Here is a 20,577-nt window from a genome sequence, read left to right as displayed (position 1 = left end):
GTTGATTCTAAAACTTATACAGAAATGCAAAGTATCCAGAAGAGCCAAAACAATTTTGAAAAAGAACAAAGTTGGAGAATTTGCCCAGACTTCAAGACATACTATAAATTTCATAACAGTGTTTTACTGGCATAAGAGAAATACAGATCAAAGGAACAGAATATAAAATCCAGAAATAAACTTATGCATAAACATAGACACATATATCCAATATATTCAAATAATTTTTGACAGAGATGCCAAGGTAATTCAATGAGAATAGTACACTCTTTTCAACAAATAATGCTAGAACAACTAGATACCCACATACCAAAAGAATTTCAACCCCTACCTTACGCCACATAAAAAAAACCCCACAAAATGGATCACTTGATCACAGATCTAAACCTAACAATTAAAACTACAGAACTTCTGAAAAAAAAAAAAAAAAAAAATGACAGAAAATCTTGGTTACCCTGGAATCACAATTAGAACTCTCATACAACTGGTGGAAATGTAAAACGATACAACCGTATTTTAAAAGTTTAACATTTCTCTATAGAGTGAACCCAGCTTCCCACATAAGTAAGCAAGTTGTGGTAAATCAATATAAGAGATTACGACTCAGCATTAAGAATAACCTATTCGCATAACAATAGGAGGCATGGCACAAAACACTATATCCCATATGATTCCATTAAAAAAAGTCTAGAAGACAAAATGAATCTACAGTAACAGAATAGTGGTTATCTGGAAATGCGAATGCGTCACAGATGTTTTCTATTTTGATTTCAGCGGTGGTTTCTTCACATAAGTATACATTTGTCAAAACCCATGAAACTGTACTTACTTGCTTAAAATGGGTTCACTTTATTGTACGTAAATTATACCTCTATAATCAAAAACTTTACATACTAATGGAAGAATTCAGGGGGGAAAAATCTCTCAAAAAAAAAACCCCTATTTTTAATATAGCCAAAATATCATCTTACCATCTTGTTCATCTCCCTAAGTAACTATAAATCTCTTTTAGAAAGTATGCAATGTTTTTGAAAAAATTATTTTCACACCTAAGTACATTAGAACACTGGTTAATGATTTATATTTATTAACCTTAACTAAAAGAGAACTCTTGTGAAATTTCTGGGAACTGAATTATTTAATGAAGTTCATTAGAGTCATCAGGATGATTTCTCGTCCAACTGCAATAACAGACTACAGACAATAATTTCTATCATTTCTCTGCATAGCAGACATTGTTAGTTGGCTACCCAAACATGAATGGCTCCTTACTCCGTGGTAACATACATTCTCTATTACTGAGGCAAACAACATGCTTCCTTAAAACTTCCTTGATATGGCTAGAAGTGTTACAAGGAAATTGGAAGACGTTTCCTTAAAAAAGAGGAGTTAATTTTGGGTTGATTTTTTGTGTGTCCTTCCTACCTTCCCTACTCCTTCCAATCCAGAATACCACCACCATGACTAGAGTTTGAACAACCATCTTGGACAATATGCGACTACTTGTGATAAACTAAAGACAAGGGAGTAACAAGAAAAGCCTGGGACACTTGACGCAGACAGGACCAAACCAGCTCTTAAATGCCTGCCTCCAGGCTGCTTACATATAAAAAAGAAATTAACTTCTGTCTTGTTTAAGCTATTTCTCTAGCTTTTAACAAACACATGATTATGGTACTATCGTAAGTCATTTTTGGTTTGAGCATTCTAGCTTTTTTATTTTTAAAAAACTAAATGACTTTTGCGGACGCCTGGGTGGCTCAGTGAGTTGATCCTCTGCCTCCGACTCCGGTCATGATCTCAAGGTCCTGGGCTCTCTGTTCAGCAGGAAGCCTGCTTCCCCCTCTCTCTCTGCCTGCCTCTGCCTACTTGTGATTTGTCAAATAAATAAAACCTTTAACAAAAAATAAAAAATAAATAAAAATAAAAAACTAAATGACTTTTAGTGAGGTGATACATTTTTTTTAAGATTTATTTATCTGAGAGAGAAGGGGGGAGCAGTTATCTCCAGCAAACTTCCTACTGAGCATAGGGCTCAATCTCACCACTGCAAGATCACTGCCTGAGCCAAAACCAAGAGTTGGATGCTTAACCTTCTGAGCCACCAAGGAGCCCCTATAAGTTCTTTTTTTTTTTTTTTTTGAGACTATGCAGTTACCTAGGTTTTTATCTTGCCCCAGTCATTGATCAAAACAATAAACTATCCTACTTTTTCATTTTCCAAATGATTCCTCAATTTGGAATAAAGCATTCTAAAAGAAAAAAAATCTATCTCCCTATCTGTGGGAAGAAATTTTAAGCCGCATTATTACTCCATTAATCTCTGATGAATCTTTAAAAAATTGTAAACTGTATTATCACTCCACTAATCTCAGGCAAATCTATATGCTCCAGTGATTTCTACCTTCATACCTGCGCTATATTATATGGTCTACACTGTTAATTTTTAAAAGGCTCAGAAAAGAAAGAGTCCAATAATGCTTGGAAGAGCTAAGAAGAGCTTCACAGAAGCCCTTCAAGGATTTAGACAGGAGAACAAAGAGCATACAATACGTACACAATGGTTAAGTGCGTTTGGGCTCTGAAGTCAGAGACAGCTCCATCATCTGCTGGCTGTTTAAACTGACATACTGGTTACATGAGTTAAAATTCTTGCTTCAGTTTTTTTATCTGAAACATGGGAACAGTACTACCTCATCAGCACCTTGATGAGAAAAATGCATGTAGCTGGGAAGCAACTAGACAGTTTCAGGCAATTAATAAGCACTTTTCGAAACAGCAAAAGCTCTAACAATGTGTATAACATTTAAGATCTGACTTGAAATACAGATTCCTATTAGTGAACGCATGGAAATTTTAAACAGGAAAACAAAAAGGTTTTTTAGAGATTAATAGCTTTTAAAAAATAAGAAAACCACAGAATATGCATACCCATATATATGAAAAGATGCTCATGACCTCATTAAAAATAAGGAACTGAAAACTACCATACTGAGATTATTTCATACATAAGAGTAGAAAAAATTCAAGTAAGTTTCATTAGAGGCAAAGACAGAAGACATGGGGCATTTACATATTGCCCACAGGAATGTAAAACTGACACTTTTTTTAAAAAATGTTTTATATCAAAATTTAATGCATAACTGTACTGGCTCAGAAAAAAGTGAAATGATGTTTCTCATAGTTGATGGTCAAGCAATAGTGCATCCATCCTATAATGCAGAATACCAACTGTTAAAAAAATATAGAAAAAAAATGAGGTATATCTAAATTTGCTGACTTATTACAGTATCTTCAGACACTATTAAGCAGAAAAAGCATGCTACAGGAGAAGCTGGAGAATTATCCCCCATGATTTTTTTAATCCATAAATATGCCTATCATCAACAGAATGCACAAACAGGTATAGGAGTGAATTTTAAGTCCACATTGTTAGAACATAGTATTAAACTAAAAAAGCAAGTTGCAAAAGAATATAGTATATTCCATTTATAAAAAGCTCAAAAACATGCAAAACTATATATATACACACATCCTAAACATACATAATTAAAACTTTTTTAAAAATACACAAAGAGAGATGCTTGGGTGGTTCAGTTGATTAGGCATCTGCCTTCAGCTCAGGTCAGAATCCCAGGGTCTGCATCAGACTCCTTGGCTTAACAGGGAGCCTGCTTCTCCCTCAGCCTGCCAACGCCGCTGCTCGTGTGCGCTCCCTCTCTCCCTGACAAATTAAATCTTTAAAAAAGTAAAATAATAAAATAAGTAAGAAATTTTTGAAAGATAGGGGGGCCTGGGCAGCTCAGTCAGGTAAGCGTCCAACACGTGATCTCAAGTGTACATCTTGATCACAGGGTAGTGAGTTCAAGCCCTGTATTTGGCTCCACACTGGGCGTGGAGCCTACTTAAATAAAAGGAAAAAAAAAATACAGAAAGATAAACATGAAATTCAGGATAGCTGTTAACCTCTGAAGGGAGAAGGAAGAATGGGAAGGGAAGGGCAGCACTGGATTATGCAAAGGATAAAATGTTCTTTTTCTTACTCTGGGTATCAGGCACATGGGTGTTCACTGTGTCATGAAGATTCTTTCTATGTGATTTACACATACTACCTTTTATGTACTCATATTTAATAAAAAATTTTTGGAACTGCATATGTATATGCACAAACATATGCGAAAGAAAAACTCTGGAATGATGAAAATTAAACTACTGGTAGTTACCTCCCCATGGTGACAGGGAACCTTCATGTTTTATTATTTGAATATTGTTTTAATTTGAAACTAATTACATAATTTTTATTAAATATATAAATACATAATTTTTCTTTTAAAATTATAACTACAAAACTGTAACCACATGGAAAATGTGTGAGTGAATTCAGCTGAATGAAGAACTATATTTATATTGTGATTACCTCTACATACACAAAAAGGGAACATTAACAAGAATGGAAGAGCTGGGGTAAATCTGATCTAATGGACTGTTTTCATTTTTTATAAGTTTTAATTTCTTGGAAGCTACATTTCTTGGAAATATTTCATATTTCATTAACTACTACCTCACTTGGAGAGAAATTAAAGAAAAATGACAACTGCAAGAAAGCCAACTCTCCACCTTCAGGGTAGCCAAGTGAAAAAATCTACCCACATGGGAAGGCTGTATGAATTACAGCCAATTGACAATGGATAGTACACACTGTGCCAGTAAGTGCACTCAGAACAACAGGAGAGGATCCCCACCACACCAAGGAGATTACATCAAAGAGTTCTGAAGTGCATTGTACATTTTAGAGCTTTCACTGACAACTGGCACTGCCAAGTGAAAGTACAGCCCTGCCAGGGAAGGCCCCACAGTCCAGAGAGCCCAGGAATGTGCTGAAAAAGCAACAGGGTATGGAGGGACCAGCAGAGAGCGACGGAGGAAGGGAAAACTTTCCCCAAAATGCGAGGTAAAGCTACGACATGGCATAACAATCACACTCTTAACACCTATAAAAATATCATACAATCAGAAAGCTAAGTACTGAGGGAACAAAAACAGAATGGCAGAAATAAAAATTTAAAAGAACTCAAAAGTCAGAATGAGGGAGAGACACCAAAGACACATACTGTTTGGAGTCTTCACAAATATCTTCTCTATTCTATCCACTACACCAATTCCTACAAATTGGCAATTTACACAAAGGCAAGAAGAAAACCAGGGTTACAAGTCTATTTCCTCCTCCTACCAAAAATATCACCAATATGAAATGTAACCAAAACCTTTAAAAAACTCAAGGAAAACATCCCAAAACAGATTTGCAGAGAAAATATGTAATCTGCTTCCTGAGCTTACCCCTATTAGAAGCAAAGGCTCTATGTAACAAAGGCTATGTGGCTATGTGGCTAAAGCCCACTGCTGTCAGGGTACCCCCCCACCTTTTTTTCTTTCTTCCCGTCAGGGTTTCTCCATGCCCATTTCTGATCATCAAAGTTTCATGAGCTCTTCCTCTGCCAAAGTGTTCGTTCATTCCACCTCCATCACCACCCACACCTCTCCAAAGGCCCGTTTCCATCCACCCTACCAGCCTTGCCTTCTCCATTCTTCCCCACATTTTTCTCCCCATCCTTCCTCTTATAAATCTCACTCCTCAACTTCAGAGAGAACTCTTCTTCTCACTACCTCAAATCTTATCTGAAAACAGGCAGGTTATAGATGTAAATGTTTTTTACTTTCTTTTCTCTAAACCTGCCCTTTTGCCCCAAGATCCTGTCCATAATTATTTTAAAACTTTTTGAGTTCTGTAGGACCTAACAGCAAAGACCAGGCTCAGTGAATACTTTCATAAATGCATACCTGTGATCAAAGCCTAAGTCTTCTGCTAACAGCTATAGCACATATAGATGCTTCCAACTCTTCCTCATTTTACATGCACAAGAATGCAAATGCCGTAAGACCAAGAAAGAACACATCTGTTTGCCATTTGGTTCCTCTCCCATGACATATGTAATTGGTCACCAAGTCCTATCAGAAGTACCTCCAAAATATCACTTGATCCATTTATTATCTCTTTCTGCTCCTACTAGCCCTGCATGATTTCTTACATCTAGCCTACCCTAGGAGCCTTCTCTCTGCCTTTGGTTTCTCCCTGTTACAATCTACACTCCACAGAGCCCACATGAGTTCTCTCTCTGAAACATCCATCTGATCATGTCATTATTCTCCTTAAAATCCTTCAGGCATTCCCCCAGTGCATACAGAATAAACTTCCAGCTTCTTCATGTCATCTGATCTGGCATCAAACATCACCTTTCAGTCTTCTTTCCCCTCTACTCTACTACAGACTAGGCATTAAATAAAAAGTATACCTAATGAAAGAATAATTGACAAGATGTCCCAAAATGTTGTTGAGTGACATACATTTTATTTATATAACTGACAAACTTATTCATCTCAACCATACATTATTACCACTGAAATCAAACTTTTACAAAATGGCTAAAGTTCTATCCACATAATTTTTTAAAACTAGGTTGAAGTGTTTAAAACATTTCTATTTTCAATTCCAATATAAAAATGTAAGGTGGGTAACAAGGAATATAAATCAACAGTTACTTTCTAAAATGAACGTTAACATATATTATACCAAATTTCTCAGAGTTTCTGGAATATGTCAAAGTCAGCTCTTTGGATTCTTAACAGTGTATCACATCTACCATATGAGAAAGTTTGGCAACAAACGCAAAGCTCCTTTAGAAGATAAGTGCCTCCTTAGTGAGTTTCATTCATTTTTCCATCTAGAATATTCCTTGAGATTACTAAAGAAACTACCAAAACAAGCTATTTATCTTAACAGATTCAGGAGAAGACTTTCCTAAGAACAAATAAATCTTTTTCAGCTCAAATTTATAAAATTTACTAAAAAAATCAGTTTACTAGCTTACACATATCAAAATATGGGTTCTCATAAGAATCACACCACTGTTTAAATATTATAGGATCTTGCAGACAGATTCAAGAATAGCACCATCTGTCTGGGTTACAAAGCTCAGTTTCACCACGGTATCACCAAACAGCAGCAAAATATCATTTTCATACATCTCTCTCTCTCTCTAGTAATTTACAGACATATAATGAATTTAATCTATTTGGGATCAGCACACTTGATTCAATCTACACAGATGATTTCATCTTGTATGTAAACCAACATATTTTTAAAAATGTTTTAGTAAGTAAAGTTTGGTTAGGAACTTATATTTCAAAAGATAAATATTTATGGTCTTGAGCAGCTGGTATGTAGATTTATGCTCTGATATAACCTCTAAATATTAAACTGCTCAGGTGCTTTACAAATGTGTAAAACTAAAAAGTACCTGTTGTTGAGAATAATTATCATTTAAGTAAATGTTCCTAAATTATCTATAGCTCTAGAATTACAACACCACATTTTCTCAAACGACTTCAATCCTTCCTTTTTTTTTTTTTTTTTTAGAGGGGGGAGGGAAAAGAAGGGGGATAGAGAAACTTAAGCAGGCTCCACAGCCTGCACAGAGCCTGACATGGGGCTCCACTCTCAAAACCCTGAGATCATGACCTGAGCCAAAATCAAGAGTCGGAGACTTAACTGAGTTAGCCATCCAGTGTCCCCTCAATTTCTTTTCTTTAATGTGAAAAAAACTTAAAAAGAGAATTATAAATTCAACCATGAAAAACATAAAAATAAAGCTGAGAAAAATTCCATTATATTCCTGAATCCAAAAATAGAAAATACTTGCCACTGCAACTTGTAATCTAAACAATTAATATAGGCATGACTGTTACAGTTAGAACACCCTCTATACCTCCCCTCCACTGAATACTAAGGCAGACCCACAAGAGGGTGAAATTCTAAATCCATATGAGTGCTCTTTGTCCTAATCTTCACCAGTGGAAGAATTGCTAAAGAGCATTTATGGAATACAAGATGGCATACTGGGTAGTCTCAAATGAGTAAACCAACAGTAAAAGGCAGGGTAAAAATCTTAGTCTCAAACTTTCTGCTAAAATTTTAAGAGATTATCTCAACAGGATACTTTTTTTTATGTATCCGAAGGCTTTTCTTAATCATTACTTCAGTCTCACTAAAAATGGACCTTAGGATGGTATTTGATCTTCGCTAGACCGACAAGGTATAACTACAATTCTACTCTATTCTACTCTCCCTTTATAATTTGCCTTGATCCCCAAAGAGCCAAAATCCCACCTTCACTTAATTTGTCCCAATATCCAGTCTTAACAATTAATGTACCACTAAATTAAAATCACCTTCACTGAAACAATTAATATACCACTAAATTAAAATCAGCTTTCATTGAAAACAAAATACATTGAACCACTAGACTCAGAACCTGGAGGCAGTTATATACGAGCAGGGCAGGAATTCTTAGCACACATCTACAATATATGTATGCCATATATCCAAAAGTGGAGTTCTTTTCCAGTATTTTTGCTCATCATCAGTAAGAACCCCATCATAAGGTACTAAATTGCTGACTTGGGCAACAATTTGGAGCAAAATTAGAGAGAAGAGAAGATACCGATGGAAGAGGCATCCTTTAAAATAAGATTTTCTGGAGTGGCTGACTAAACTATAAAAGAAATTCCAGAGAAAAAGAACCAGAAAAATAGGGACAACAGCAATGGTATTTGATACAATTTAAGGGGGCTTACTTTAAGAAGAGCACTTCTCATTTGGGCAGATGTATGTCGATTCTAGTATGACTAGCTCAGAATTCGCTTTATAATTAAGTGTACAAATTAAGAAGATAACATCTGACCTACTTAAAATGACCATTAAAGGAAAATAAAATGATGGCTGATAACCACACGCACATCAAGTAAAATGCAAAATTCTTAGCTCAATACATTTCATCTTTGAATCTGAAAAGCATTCAAGCTACAACTAAGACTGTCCCCTCTTCCTTGACACTTAATCACAATCTACATCCTCGCCATCTTTGAAGAGGCGTCTTACTCTTTTCTAGCACTAATCCTAGCCATCGCCTGGGTTCTTACTAGCGACTCCTTTCATCAACTAACAACTTTTCTTCTATCAAACATCTCTCTTTCTGCCCCTCCACTATTGCTGCTCCTAAGTCCACATGAGGCTCCTACATTCTAAAAAATTTCTTTCAATCTACCTTTTAATCTCTTTCCCTTACCACTCCCAAATCCCTGCTTGCTTTACAATCAAGCTTCTTCAGCTGAAAAGTGTACCCCATTCACTCATTCTGCAACCCACCAGAATCCAGAGTCTATCCTCAATAGTCAAATTTCAACTAAGTATGCTGCCATCCAAATAGCAAACTTCATCTTTCACTCCTTACCTCGTCCCTTCAAGGTCCACTATGACTATCTCCGAGAATCGTATTCTCTTTATTTTTATTGCAGAGAAAGCAAATTATAATCAACTGTAGAGCATACATAACATACAGATTCATGACTTAAATATCTAGGCTTCATGAGAAGTCATCCTGGACCAAAATCAAATTTTTTAAAAATGCACAAAAGTTAAAGAAGGATGGGTTACAGAGTTCAACAATTCTAATTTGTCTATGTAAGAGAGCAATCCTAGAAAGGCTTTTAATTTTAAGCACATTATTAAATGTAATACCATTTAACACACTTATTCTTCCTCAATCCATTTCTCATAATAGTTTCTATATCATCTTGGATTATCTCCTGCTTTTAGTTTCATATCCCATCTGCTCATTTAAGATTCACGTCTGTCCAGTTTCTGAAATATTTGTCACTTTAGTCATTAGCATTTTGCGTAATATAGCACTGTTTTTTTAAAGTTCAGAACTGAATTATTTTAGAAAACTGATTATTTTAACAACACCATTTCTTAATCCAAATTGGCCTGCCCACACTTCAAATTTTCCATCTAACAAAAATAAGATTTCAATAAGTTTTTTTTAAGACTTTATTTATTTATTTGAAAGAGTGTGTGAATGCAGGGGGGGCGGGGCTCCACAGAGGGAGAAGCAGACTCCTGAGCAGGGAGCCCGACATGGGGCTCAAACCCACGACCCTAAGATCATGACCTGAGCCAAAAGCAGATGCTTAACCGAGTGAGCCACCAAGGCACCCCGGATTTCAACATTTTGTAATATTTTCAAAGGAAACCAAGACCATAAATCAGAAGTGTTCTCCTACATACCACTTCAGTAAATATTCTCAAGGACAGACTCAGAATTATCAACTGAGCTTCCAAAGAATGTCCTTTCCATTTCTCTCTAGCAGTTCCTTCAAGATCCAGTTTAAAACTCTCCTTCTGGGGACACCTGGGTGACTCAGTTGGTGAAGCGTCTGCCTCCAACTCGGGTCATGATCCCAGGCCCTGAGATCGAGTTCCATCTCAGGAATCCCTGCTCATAGGGGAGCCTGCTTCTCCCTCTGCTTGTGCTCTCTATCTCTGACAAATAAAAAAAAATCTTTTAATAAACTCCCCTTCTGAGTTTTTCTGGCTACAAAGTCCTATGCTATCTGTTAGTGAGCTCTTCCTCAGCACTTATCATATAGCATCCTAGAAATTGAATATTATATGTAGGTCTTTTTTCCCACATTATCAAAGCATTAGTCCTTTTATAAGCCCAAGCCAGATTTTAATCACTACTAATATATATATACATTATTCAAAAATGAACTCTGGGGAAGCCTGAGTGGCTCAGTCTTTAAGGGTCTGCCTTCAGCTCAGGTCATGATCCCAGGGTCCTGGGATAGAGCCCCACATCATAGGGCTCCTGCTCAGAGAGAAGCCGGCTTCTCCCTCTCCCACTCACCCTGCTGTGTTCCCTCTCTCACTATGTCTCTCTCTTTCAAATAAATAAATAAAATCTTTTTTTAAAAAATGAATTCTGGAGATGCCTGGGTGGCTCAGTCGGTTTAGCTGCTGCCTTTGGCTCGGGTCATGATCCCAGGGTCCTAGGATCGAATCCCACATCAGGCTCATTGCCCGGCAGAGAGCGTGCTTCTCTCTCGGCCTCTGCCTGCCACTCTGTCCCTTGTGTGTGCGCGCTCTCTCTCTCTCTCTCTCTCTCTGACAAATAAATAAAATCTTTTAAAAAAAAAATGAATTCTGTAAGTCCTAAATTTCTCAAATATAACATATAAAAAATTAACATTTCTAAATAGTAGTTTATTGGTTACCCCTTCCAATCTCACCCTCAATTCTCTTTTTCATTTCACTACGGCTCAGAAGTCCTGATTTACCACACAATATACCAAGTAGAAACCGTACCTCTGCTGGTGAGTGAAGGAAAAAAAGTAAGGAAGAGCTAAAGGATAAAGAAATACAAAAATCTTTCCTGACATCACAGGACCTGCCACAACTCTCAAAGTTTTAATAAAAGTGTATCAAAGAGAAAGCAGGAAGGGAAGGGAAAATTCTTCCCATGGTGGGGAGGGGGCGCCAATCTATACCTCTCAACACTCTCTTCAAGCCTCTCTCTCTGATAGCAAGCCTCTCTCCAAGGCCTAGAAAAGGGTTTAGGTGCTGGGCTGTCCCCACTCCCCCTGCCGGGGGCCAAAAAGGGTTTTTAGGGAGTGCCTGCTCTGACTGCCAGCACTATACAGAGGAAAGGTGCTCCTGACATTCTACCAGCAACAATAAATATAAGTTCATTCCCATAAAAATGTTGCCATAAATAACACAAGTAATCAAGTAAAACACAACATAAATAAGCTAACAATCATTTGTAGCAACAGAAGGCTGTTTTTACATGGAAAAAAACTCAGAAATTAGCTCTTTTAAATATTTCAGAATGCCAAAGAACACCTACATATAAAATTCTACACCTCTGGATAAAAACTTAGAACTCTATTCATATTCCACTTGATTAATAAAAAAACTACAGTTGAAGGTAAGGGGACTTCACTCCTTCAGCAAGGTCTAAACAATATTTTTAGATGTTGCTGCATTATTAAATGGAAAATAGAAATTAGCCAGTAGTTGAAAATATATACTTTGTTCAAAACATAGTAAGGGTTGTGACATGCACGTCAGACTAAAACATGATTTAGTCTTTAAAAAGAAAAAGATATTTATTAAGTACTATTTCTGACGTTCCCTGAAACAAATCTCAAAATGTTAATAGAACTGCTATTTAAAGTTCAAAGAGCACTCTGGAACTGCCAAGGAATTAATAGCTTAAACCACCAAATAAGAGCCACAGTCCAATTTCCAGGCTCAGCCAGTCAGAGCTTAGGGTTGGTACAGTAAAATCACTCAGCATATTAAAGACACACCAGGCAACTATGGATCATATATACAAATGGAAAATTGGAACATTCAAATATAAAATTCAGGTTTTTCTTCTCAATAATGGCTTATTGGTGAGGAAAGATACAAGAACAATTTAACCTTCTGCCCCCCCTAAAACAAGTACAAATACAACATAACTTTCATACTTAAAACAATGAATTTTGCCACTGCAACTTCCTAGTGAACCACCTAGGGCTACTCTCTGACCTGAGTCATAATTTGTTAGAAGTCTCTTCCTTAAAGGGTACTCAAATTATCTTTCTTATTTCCTGCCCTCCTTCTTATTTCCATAACGTTTACTGAAGGAGAAACTGAGGCACATAACCGTAACACAACCAACTTGATCTGATTAGTTAGTTACTAATAAAAAACATGAATACCACTTAATTTTCCCCATTACCATTCAATGCCCATTATGCTGGACTCATGAAATGTAATCCTAAACTGAAGGTTTAGCAAAGACCCACAGTACAGCTCAAAGAAAGAAAATGAAGAAATTCTAGATCAAGTCCCAAACAAAATCTCTAACAGGTTCCAAAATCTATAGGTCGCCTCCCACATTAAAGAAAAATACTGAATCCCTATTCCTTTGATGTATGATAAGCACACATCTCTTGATCAGTTGACATTATCTTTTAAAAAGGTTAGAAACACCTAAAATATTACCAAGCCACAGTACATATAGCCTACAAAACATATATTCAGAATACAGAACTAAAAACCTATGTAAGTTCAAGGAAAAATAACATAATTGTGATCAGGACCTAAAGGAGCAATGAGAACTCCCTTAGGAATAAGACAGAGAACAGCTGTCCAGTAATTCATTTATTTAACAAATGGTTAATGAAGGCCTAACTATTAAAGAGAATGCAAAGATGATACAGACAGGATTGGTGCCCTACATAACCTCATGTGCTTATCACAGGTACACAGAAGAAGGTATGAGAGTGACTAGTACTGCCAGTGAGAGTCAGGGAAAGCTTCACAGAGGAGGTGATATTTGACCTACTTAAAAGATGAGTAGGACTGTACCAGGCATATATAAACATGCAAAAAAAATTAAAAATAATAAATAAATAAATAAACTAGGAGCTGATTCCCTGAGTGAGATATACATATGTTCTTCCCTATTTCTCTTTAGGACATTAAAATTCAATCATGAGAATTGCCAACACAAAATGTTTTTTACACCAATTATACTCTTTTGAATACTTTACTTATTAGCTCTCAAATTAAACCCAGATGGATTTAATCATCTTTCCTATTTAATGAAATAATGTAGAACTCTATGAGGAAGCTTCATGTGTCTTAGACAAAAATACTTCCTCAGAAACTTGTCAATGCCCTTTGGGGAGAAAAAAATCAAAACAGTTTTCATGGAATTTAATATACCCTCTAGATGATCAATCTTTGAAATTCCCACTCAATATTATAAAAAATTCTTTTCACAATTATTTTATTTAAAACAAATAATTTCCTCAAATTTAAATATCAAATGTCTTAAAATATATCCAAATGATGCAGTGATATAGAACAAATTATGACTCAATTATTACAGTAAAGAGACCCAGTGATGAAGGAGAAAAGAATATTTACCTGCACGTTTACCTAATTCTCTTTATCTTCCCCCGATTTCGTAAGTTAAAGTTACAAATTTAAACTATAAAAAATAAAGACACAAATGAAATCTTAATATAATCAACTCAGGGGTTCCTTCAACAGTAATGGAACTGCACAGTACTAGAAAAAATACAAAATTTAGAATGCTGTGAACCAGGGCTCTGTGCTATTTCACAGTAGTAAAAATACAGTTTTAATAGGATTCTACAATTCACCAAGAGTAAGAAAACAAAGTTTCAGAAATACACATACTATGTGTGGAGTGTGGAGATGCCAATGACATAACATTTTCCCTTAGACACAACAGATTCTCCTAATTCTCATCTAAAAATAAAGAAAATTAAAAGTCATCTTTATTCTTTTTTTTCCAGAATCAAATCCAAATGTACTCTGAAAGACATTTTATTAGCTCAAAAAAGGAAAACAACTTTATTCCAACAAACATAACTAAAGCATGCTAACATAAATGCAAGCAAAACAGGCGCCCCTAAAAGAAGACTATGATAGCCAATTTATGGGGATAAAATCTAATCTTTACTACAAATGGATCTTTAAAATGAAATAAGACATTGTAGTAGAGTAAGGGAACTGTCGGAAATAAATACCAACCACATTTTAAATAAATTTAAAACTTTTATAGCAACTCAAGATAGAAAACTATGTAATGTACATAAGTGACTTTATACTAAACAAAAATTGGGCACGCATACATATTTCATTCATGCAAATGACTCTGAATTTACAATTCCTCGTTTATGTTAATATTTACCAAGATTAATGGAAAATCATCTCCCCTATGTAATGAAGTGAATTCCCCCAACAGAACAAAGCTAACACCTTCAAATCTTTCAAATAAACAATGAAAGCACATACTATAAAAAGAAATTATCTGAACAGGATCAGAAAGAAGTTAAAATGATTCAAGAGGGAAAAAAAAGTTCTAAATTCCAAGAACACATTGTAAATATTGATTCATTAATTCCAAAACTCTAACTCTAAGCAAGTCCTATGAAACAAACGTGCACGTGTGAGCGTGTGTGTCTGTGTGTGTGAGAGAATTTTTTTAACGATACGCCACAGCACATTTTTAGGCTACCTAATTACCTCACTTTGCAAGGCATTAAATGTTATTTCTCAAAATAGGAATGTTTAAAAAAACACAAAATAGAAATTCTGGTAGCCAATACTGGCAACACAAATAGTTTATAAAGCAGATTAGCACAAAACACACTTTTAAATAAATGCACTAATAAAAATATTGCAGAAAGTCCTTTTCTTGATTTTTAATAGCAGCAATGCACAGTTCAGTAATAATAATACCCAATATTCAACCATACTCTCTCTCACTGGCTAGTTTCTATGAAATAAACATCACCCACTTTCAGGGGAAAAAAAAAAAAACACACACATCAGTACCTTCTACTACTGAAGGAGGAAACATTACTGTTCTAACAAAAATAAGTCAAACCATTTCAGAAAAATATTTAGTCTATCTCTGAATCAAAGTTTTGACAGTTGTATTAACCGTTCATTTAAAAAAAAAAATCCAGATAAGCAATCTTTTTACTATTGACATTGAGTTTCATCTCAATTTTAAATAATCTAGCAAACATAACTATAAAATGTACTTATCTTTTGCAAATGATTGTCTTAATTTATAGCATGTAGTACAAACTGGTGACAGAGTATATCCTTTATTAATCTCAAGAGAAGAGGGGATCTCTCAAAGTGTCTGATGAATACAATTAACTCACAGTTAACAAGGCTAAATTAGCCAGTGAACAAAAAAGATGAATCCATTTTTACATACCTAATTAATATACTCCACTACTGTAACTTAACGTTATTTGAAAGAATGCCTTAAGAGATTTTTTTTTCCCAAATAAATACCTAATACAGTCATGAAAAAAATGACCAAAACATTCCAAAGAAAATGCTAAGCTATATAAGCACCTGGGATAACCTCAATAAACACTGATAGTCCTAAAGGCACCTCAAGGCCTTCATCCTCACAAAGAAGGAAGAGTCCCAACCTAACTTCCTCTCCATGAGCACTTCAAGCAGTAACACAGCGACATTAGTTTTGCAGCACGCAAGGCTTAGGTACATTATTTTCTCTTTAAAATTATGAACTCATCACACGTACAAATGGCTCTTTAAAACGGTCCAGTAAACTGCTACACTATGCCTTAAATTGCTGTCTATTATGTACTTAAAAATATTTACTAGCAATTGGAGGTTAATATGGCAACTATTACCGGGTGGCAATTATTGCTATTAAAAATATATAAATACTGTAACACCATGTGCTACCAACAACAAAATGCTAAACAGAAAACATACATTAGCAAATTATAAATATTTTCATTAAAGAAAATAAACCATCCTGAAAATAAGATGCTTTAGGTTTAGATACTAAAATTGGCAACTGGGATGAAAAAATACCCTATGTATGTATTTTGGCACTTGAGAAGATGAGAGAAATTCCCTTTTGCTCATTTTCAACTTACAACCCTCCACATTTGGTTCCAGCTCAAAAGAATAGATCCCAAAGTTTCTATATTTACCATTATCTTCTCTCTCTGCAAAAATATAAATCTCCTAAGAAAAAAGAGAGCAGGTCAACAACAGATTACATTAAAGCTTCATACACAGAATTAATGGTCCTTCATAGGAAGTATATACTAATATGTGTGTGTGTGTGTGTGTTTCAATTCAGAGAGGGAGAATTTGATATCATCACCCAATTACTCCACAGTCAGGAAGAGTCTAAGCAAATAAAACAATGTGAAGGTGGAATCCACATACTTAAGAATTAGGTCACACCATTTCAAAGAGTATATACTTAAAACTAGTTAAAGAACACAAAATCACTCTCCTCCATATGCTCTCAACAGAGAAACAGAACTAAAGAAGCAAAACTAAAGATATACTTCTATCTGGAAATTATGTCTTCCCTCAAGGGTGAGTTGATACACCACAGGGTGCCCTGTTACACTTTCCAAAAAGACAAGATTTAACGCACTTAACTGAATTATATCTGAGTGAGTATCTAACAAGAGTCTCCCAGAAATGTGATGGATAGCATGAGAAAACAGTTGCAGGAGCTAGGGATCTCACAACAGGCAGAATAAGAAACACATACAATCATCCATATCATACACACCCAAGACACTTTTTCCGTTAGGAAATGGGGGTAGGGGGTGACAGAGAATTTGGGAAATTTGATACATGCAGTAGAAAATCAGAAAGCAAAACAAGAACAAAAATCTTAAAGCAGTTGATTGCACAATCTACTTTTGCTAAGCCACAATGAACACTTGAAGGTAATAGAAAGTGGGCGGATCATTACTGTGGTACAGAACTTTAATCTCTAGTTTATATTTCAATCCACATTAATATGAGTATCTAGGTAAATTCTCTATAAACAGTACTTTTCTCTGTTCAAAAAAACTGCAGGCCAAAAAGAAAAATACATGCTATTATTGAGCACATAAGAGTTCTTGTAACACATGCTTTATTTTAAACAAGAGATGATTTTATCTCCTTTGGAATTAACTATTCCATACAATGTACTTTAGACAACATATTTTTAATATTCTAAGTTCCTGCTGTGTCAGATTTTCAAGGAAAACTGCATTTGAATGAGCAAAACTTTGTATTATCAGCCGCTTTTTAACTGATTCTCAATTAAAAAAAAAAAAAGCACCTTTTCCACCCTCCACATACAAGAGAATGTAGACATTCTACAGTCCTTTAAAAAAAAAAAAAAAAAGGTCAACCCAGGAATTTCTTGAGTTCTGCGTTTCAAAGTTGCCATCTAATGAGTAATCCTACACATACACACACACACACACACACACAATTCCTGGTTTGAAAAGGTTGAGAGAAATACCCAAAGTAGAAACCTCTAGTTGGTCATAAAACACAAAATCCTCTCCTATAAAATTGCTTGTTCTCCAAAAGAATCTCAGGCATCTTATCTCTTTAACATTATCATCCTTACCTGAGCTTAAAAAAAAAAAAAAAAGATTTAAAAAACTGTATATCTTAAAGCCTGGCTACACACATAAATATAGTTTCATTGGTCTACAAAATCTACTGTATATAGATTAGCCACATATACACAAGCCATTACCAGTCAGAATGATATATAGTAATTTCGGGGCTCTCTCCTCACTAATATTGGTCTACTTGGTTATTTTAATTACCTGTTAAAGTGTCAATGTGGTCACCAGCCACCAAACAAAAACCATTTTAAATACCCCTTAATCAATATGTTTGCTAATCTATTAAAGTCTCTGAATCTGACTGACAGTAAATGATATTGTAGGGGAGAGAAAAAAAGAGGTAAAATGAATTCTATTCCCATATGTCAAAAGACCAAGGGAAAATTATCACAGTACAAAAAGGAAGAACTGAAACGTATAACTGAATTTTAAGATTAAATAAAGATTATTTGAAGATTTTAATTTTAAGATTAAATAAAAATGTTGAAAGAAAAAAATTAACCTGATCTATACACTACAGTGAAAGCACAGATATTATGTCACTCTGTCTTTGTGGGTAAAAAATCACGTGTTTTGATGCTTTCATCTGCATAAGGAAATATTTAATAAAATAGCACTTCCATTTGAAAAGTTGGCAAGAATGTGTATTTCTCCACCAGTCTCAAGGAAAAAAAAGGCATCTATGCCGACCCCGACCCATAATTAAATGTAACTAATTACAATTTGAACACTAAATTATTTATTCAGTGTAATTGTAAACAAGGATTAAAAGGAAATAATGCTTCTATCTACTGCAGAGATTACAGAAAACTATTTCCAAAATGCATGTTCTCCAAAGACAACCCCCCCCAAAAAAGGGTACATAACTTAAAATAAGTTGGGGTTTTTTTCTAAAGGCTAAATTTAAACAAACCGTTCAGCCAATTTTCCAATTATATTCTACGCTTGGAACATAATTGCCTTACATCTGTTTACAAATCTTTGCTCAATATTTAAACAAATTCGTAGTCTCCCGGGCACATAGCTATACATACAGTAACTCATGCACAAAGCACATATTTAAAGACCACGCACTGCAATTATTAGCCTAAACGCCAGGTTTAACAAGGTGAATGTTTTCAGAGCTAGGTAATACGACCCAATAAAAAGCAAAGATGGCATTTACCACCAAATGTCACAGCACCGCCAGGAAAGAGTTGCCGGAGCCCTATACATTTTTAATTTCGATGAATCTAGACGTCGTCGTCGGGTGCCAGGCTTCCAGGAGAACAATTGACACCCGAACTGCTTCAAGATTAAGGCAGGCGATTCAAATCCGAAGGAAAAGTTGTCAATTATCAGAGAGAGAGCGCGAGAAAGGCGAAGGCAGATAAAAGCGATGTTATCAAACCGCCCAGCTTGTTGCTTTTGTGTGTGTGTGTGGATTCGTTGTTAGGATAGAGAAAACAGTTTTTAAAAGACACAGGAGGAGAGAAAGAAGAAAAAGCCTTCTCCACCTTCCGTCGGCTCCGTGCAATGGCTTTACGGCTCTCCGGCGTAGTAAGCCCCGAGAGGCAGGCGGCTGTCGATGTTTACAATCGCGGGAGCTTCGGATGCAAGAGTCCTTTACTGACACAATCGCATTCAATCAACTGTTTTCGAGCGAAATTGTAGGTGTCATTATGGAATTTAAAAAAAAAAAAAATTCAAAAGGCGGGCGGGCAGCCTATCCGACAAGGGGGGAAAAGGCTGCTTATCGCGGGCGCGGGCAGCACAAGGGAAAGCCTTCCACATTTAGGAAAAAAAAGGGGGGGGAAGGGGAGGGGAAGGGGGGTGTGATTGCAACAGAGGGTGGGCGTTCGAAGTGCGACCCAGAATCCGCAGCTTTGAGACTTCCACATGCAAATTCCACGCCGAGCGCCGCGCTCACAAATGATTTTTAAAGAGCCAAATAAACACTGGATGGGATCCAAGGCGAGGGAGAGACGATCCAAAAGGGGGAGAATCGGCGAGAGGCGAACGGCGGGGAGAGGCGAGGGAGGGGCGAAGTCCCGGCGGCGGGAGGAGAAAGTTGGTCGGCGGCGGAGGTCGGGGACCCCCCCCCCCGGCTCAGCCCCCCTCCCCACAGCCCGGCTACTCACCAGCGAGAAGAGGTTGGAGTGACAATCCTCCAGGCTCGCCCCGTTCGCCACCCAGTTCGCTGCCGCAGTCATGATCCTCCGCGAGCCCGGCCGCCAGAGCGGGGCATGTCGGAACGAGGCGTCCGAGGCGAGGCCGGGCCGGGCGGCGGCGCCTCGCCGGGGAGCGCGAGGCGGCCGGGCCGCCGCCGCCGCCGGGGGAGGGCGCGAGGGCCGGCGGGCGGGCGGGAGGCGCCGCGGAGACGCCGCGCCGGGGGCGGCGGGCCCGGGCCGGCGGGGGGGTTCGCGGCGGCCGCGCGGCTCCTTCCTGCTCGGGCGGCGGCGGCGGCTCCCGCGGCTCCGGCGGCGGCGGGGGGCGCTGTCCGCGCGGCCCGGCGCCCTCCCCGCCTCTCAGGGCCGCCGCTGCCTCTCGGGCCGGCGCTGCGGGCCGGTCGCCGCCTCCGCCTTCCCTGTTCCTCAGCCGCCGCCGCCGCCGCCGCCTTGTTTATCTCCAGCCACCGACTCCCCCTCGGCCCCCGCCGGCGCGTGAGGGGAGGCGAGCCCC

The 20,577-nt window shown here is 37.2% G+C and overlaps 1 protein-coding gene across 2 annotated transcripts in view; it reads right to left on the bottom strand.

The window, feature by feature from the left end:
• MED13L (mediator complex subunit 13L) overlaps positions 1-20,211 on the bottom strand; it is a 289,872-nt gene extending 269,661 nt beyond the window's left edge. For both annotated transcript variants that reach the window (XM_032309204.1, XM_032309206.1), the window contains exon 1: positions 20,037-20,211. In XM_032309204.1, the coding sequence (XP_032165095.1) occupies positions 20,037-20,108 (72 nt within the window). In that variant the 5' untranslated portion in view covers positions 20,109-20,211. The remainder of the gene's footprint in view (positions 1-20,036) is intronic.
• Positions 20,212-20,577: the final 366 nt, after the last annotated feature.

Source organism: Mustela erminea, chromosome 13, assembly GCF_009829155.1.
Source record: "Mustela erminea isolate mMusErm1 chromosome 13, mMusErm1.Pri, whole genome shotgun sequence".
NCBI classification, from domain to species: Eukaryota; Metazoa; Chordata; class Mammalia; order Carnivora; family Mustelidae; genus Mustela; species Mustela erminea.
Note: the sequence above shows the minus strand (reverse complement) of the source record. Positions and strands in the feature narration are given on the sequence as shown.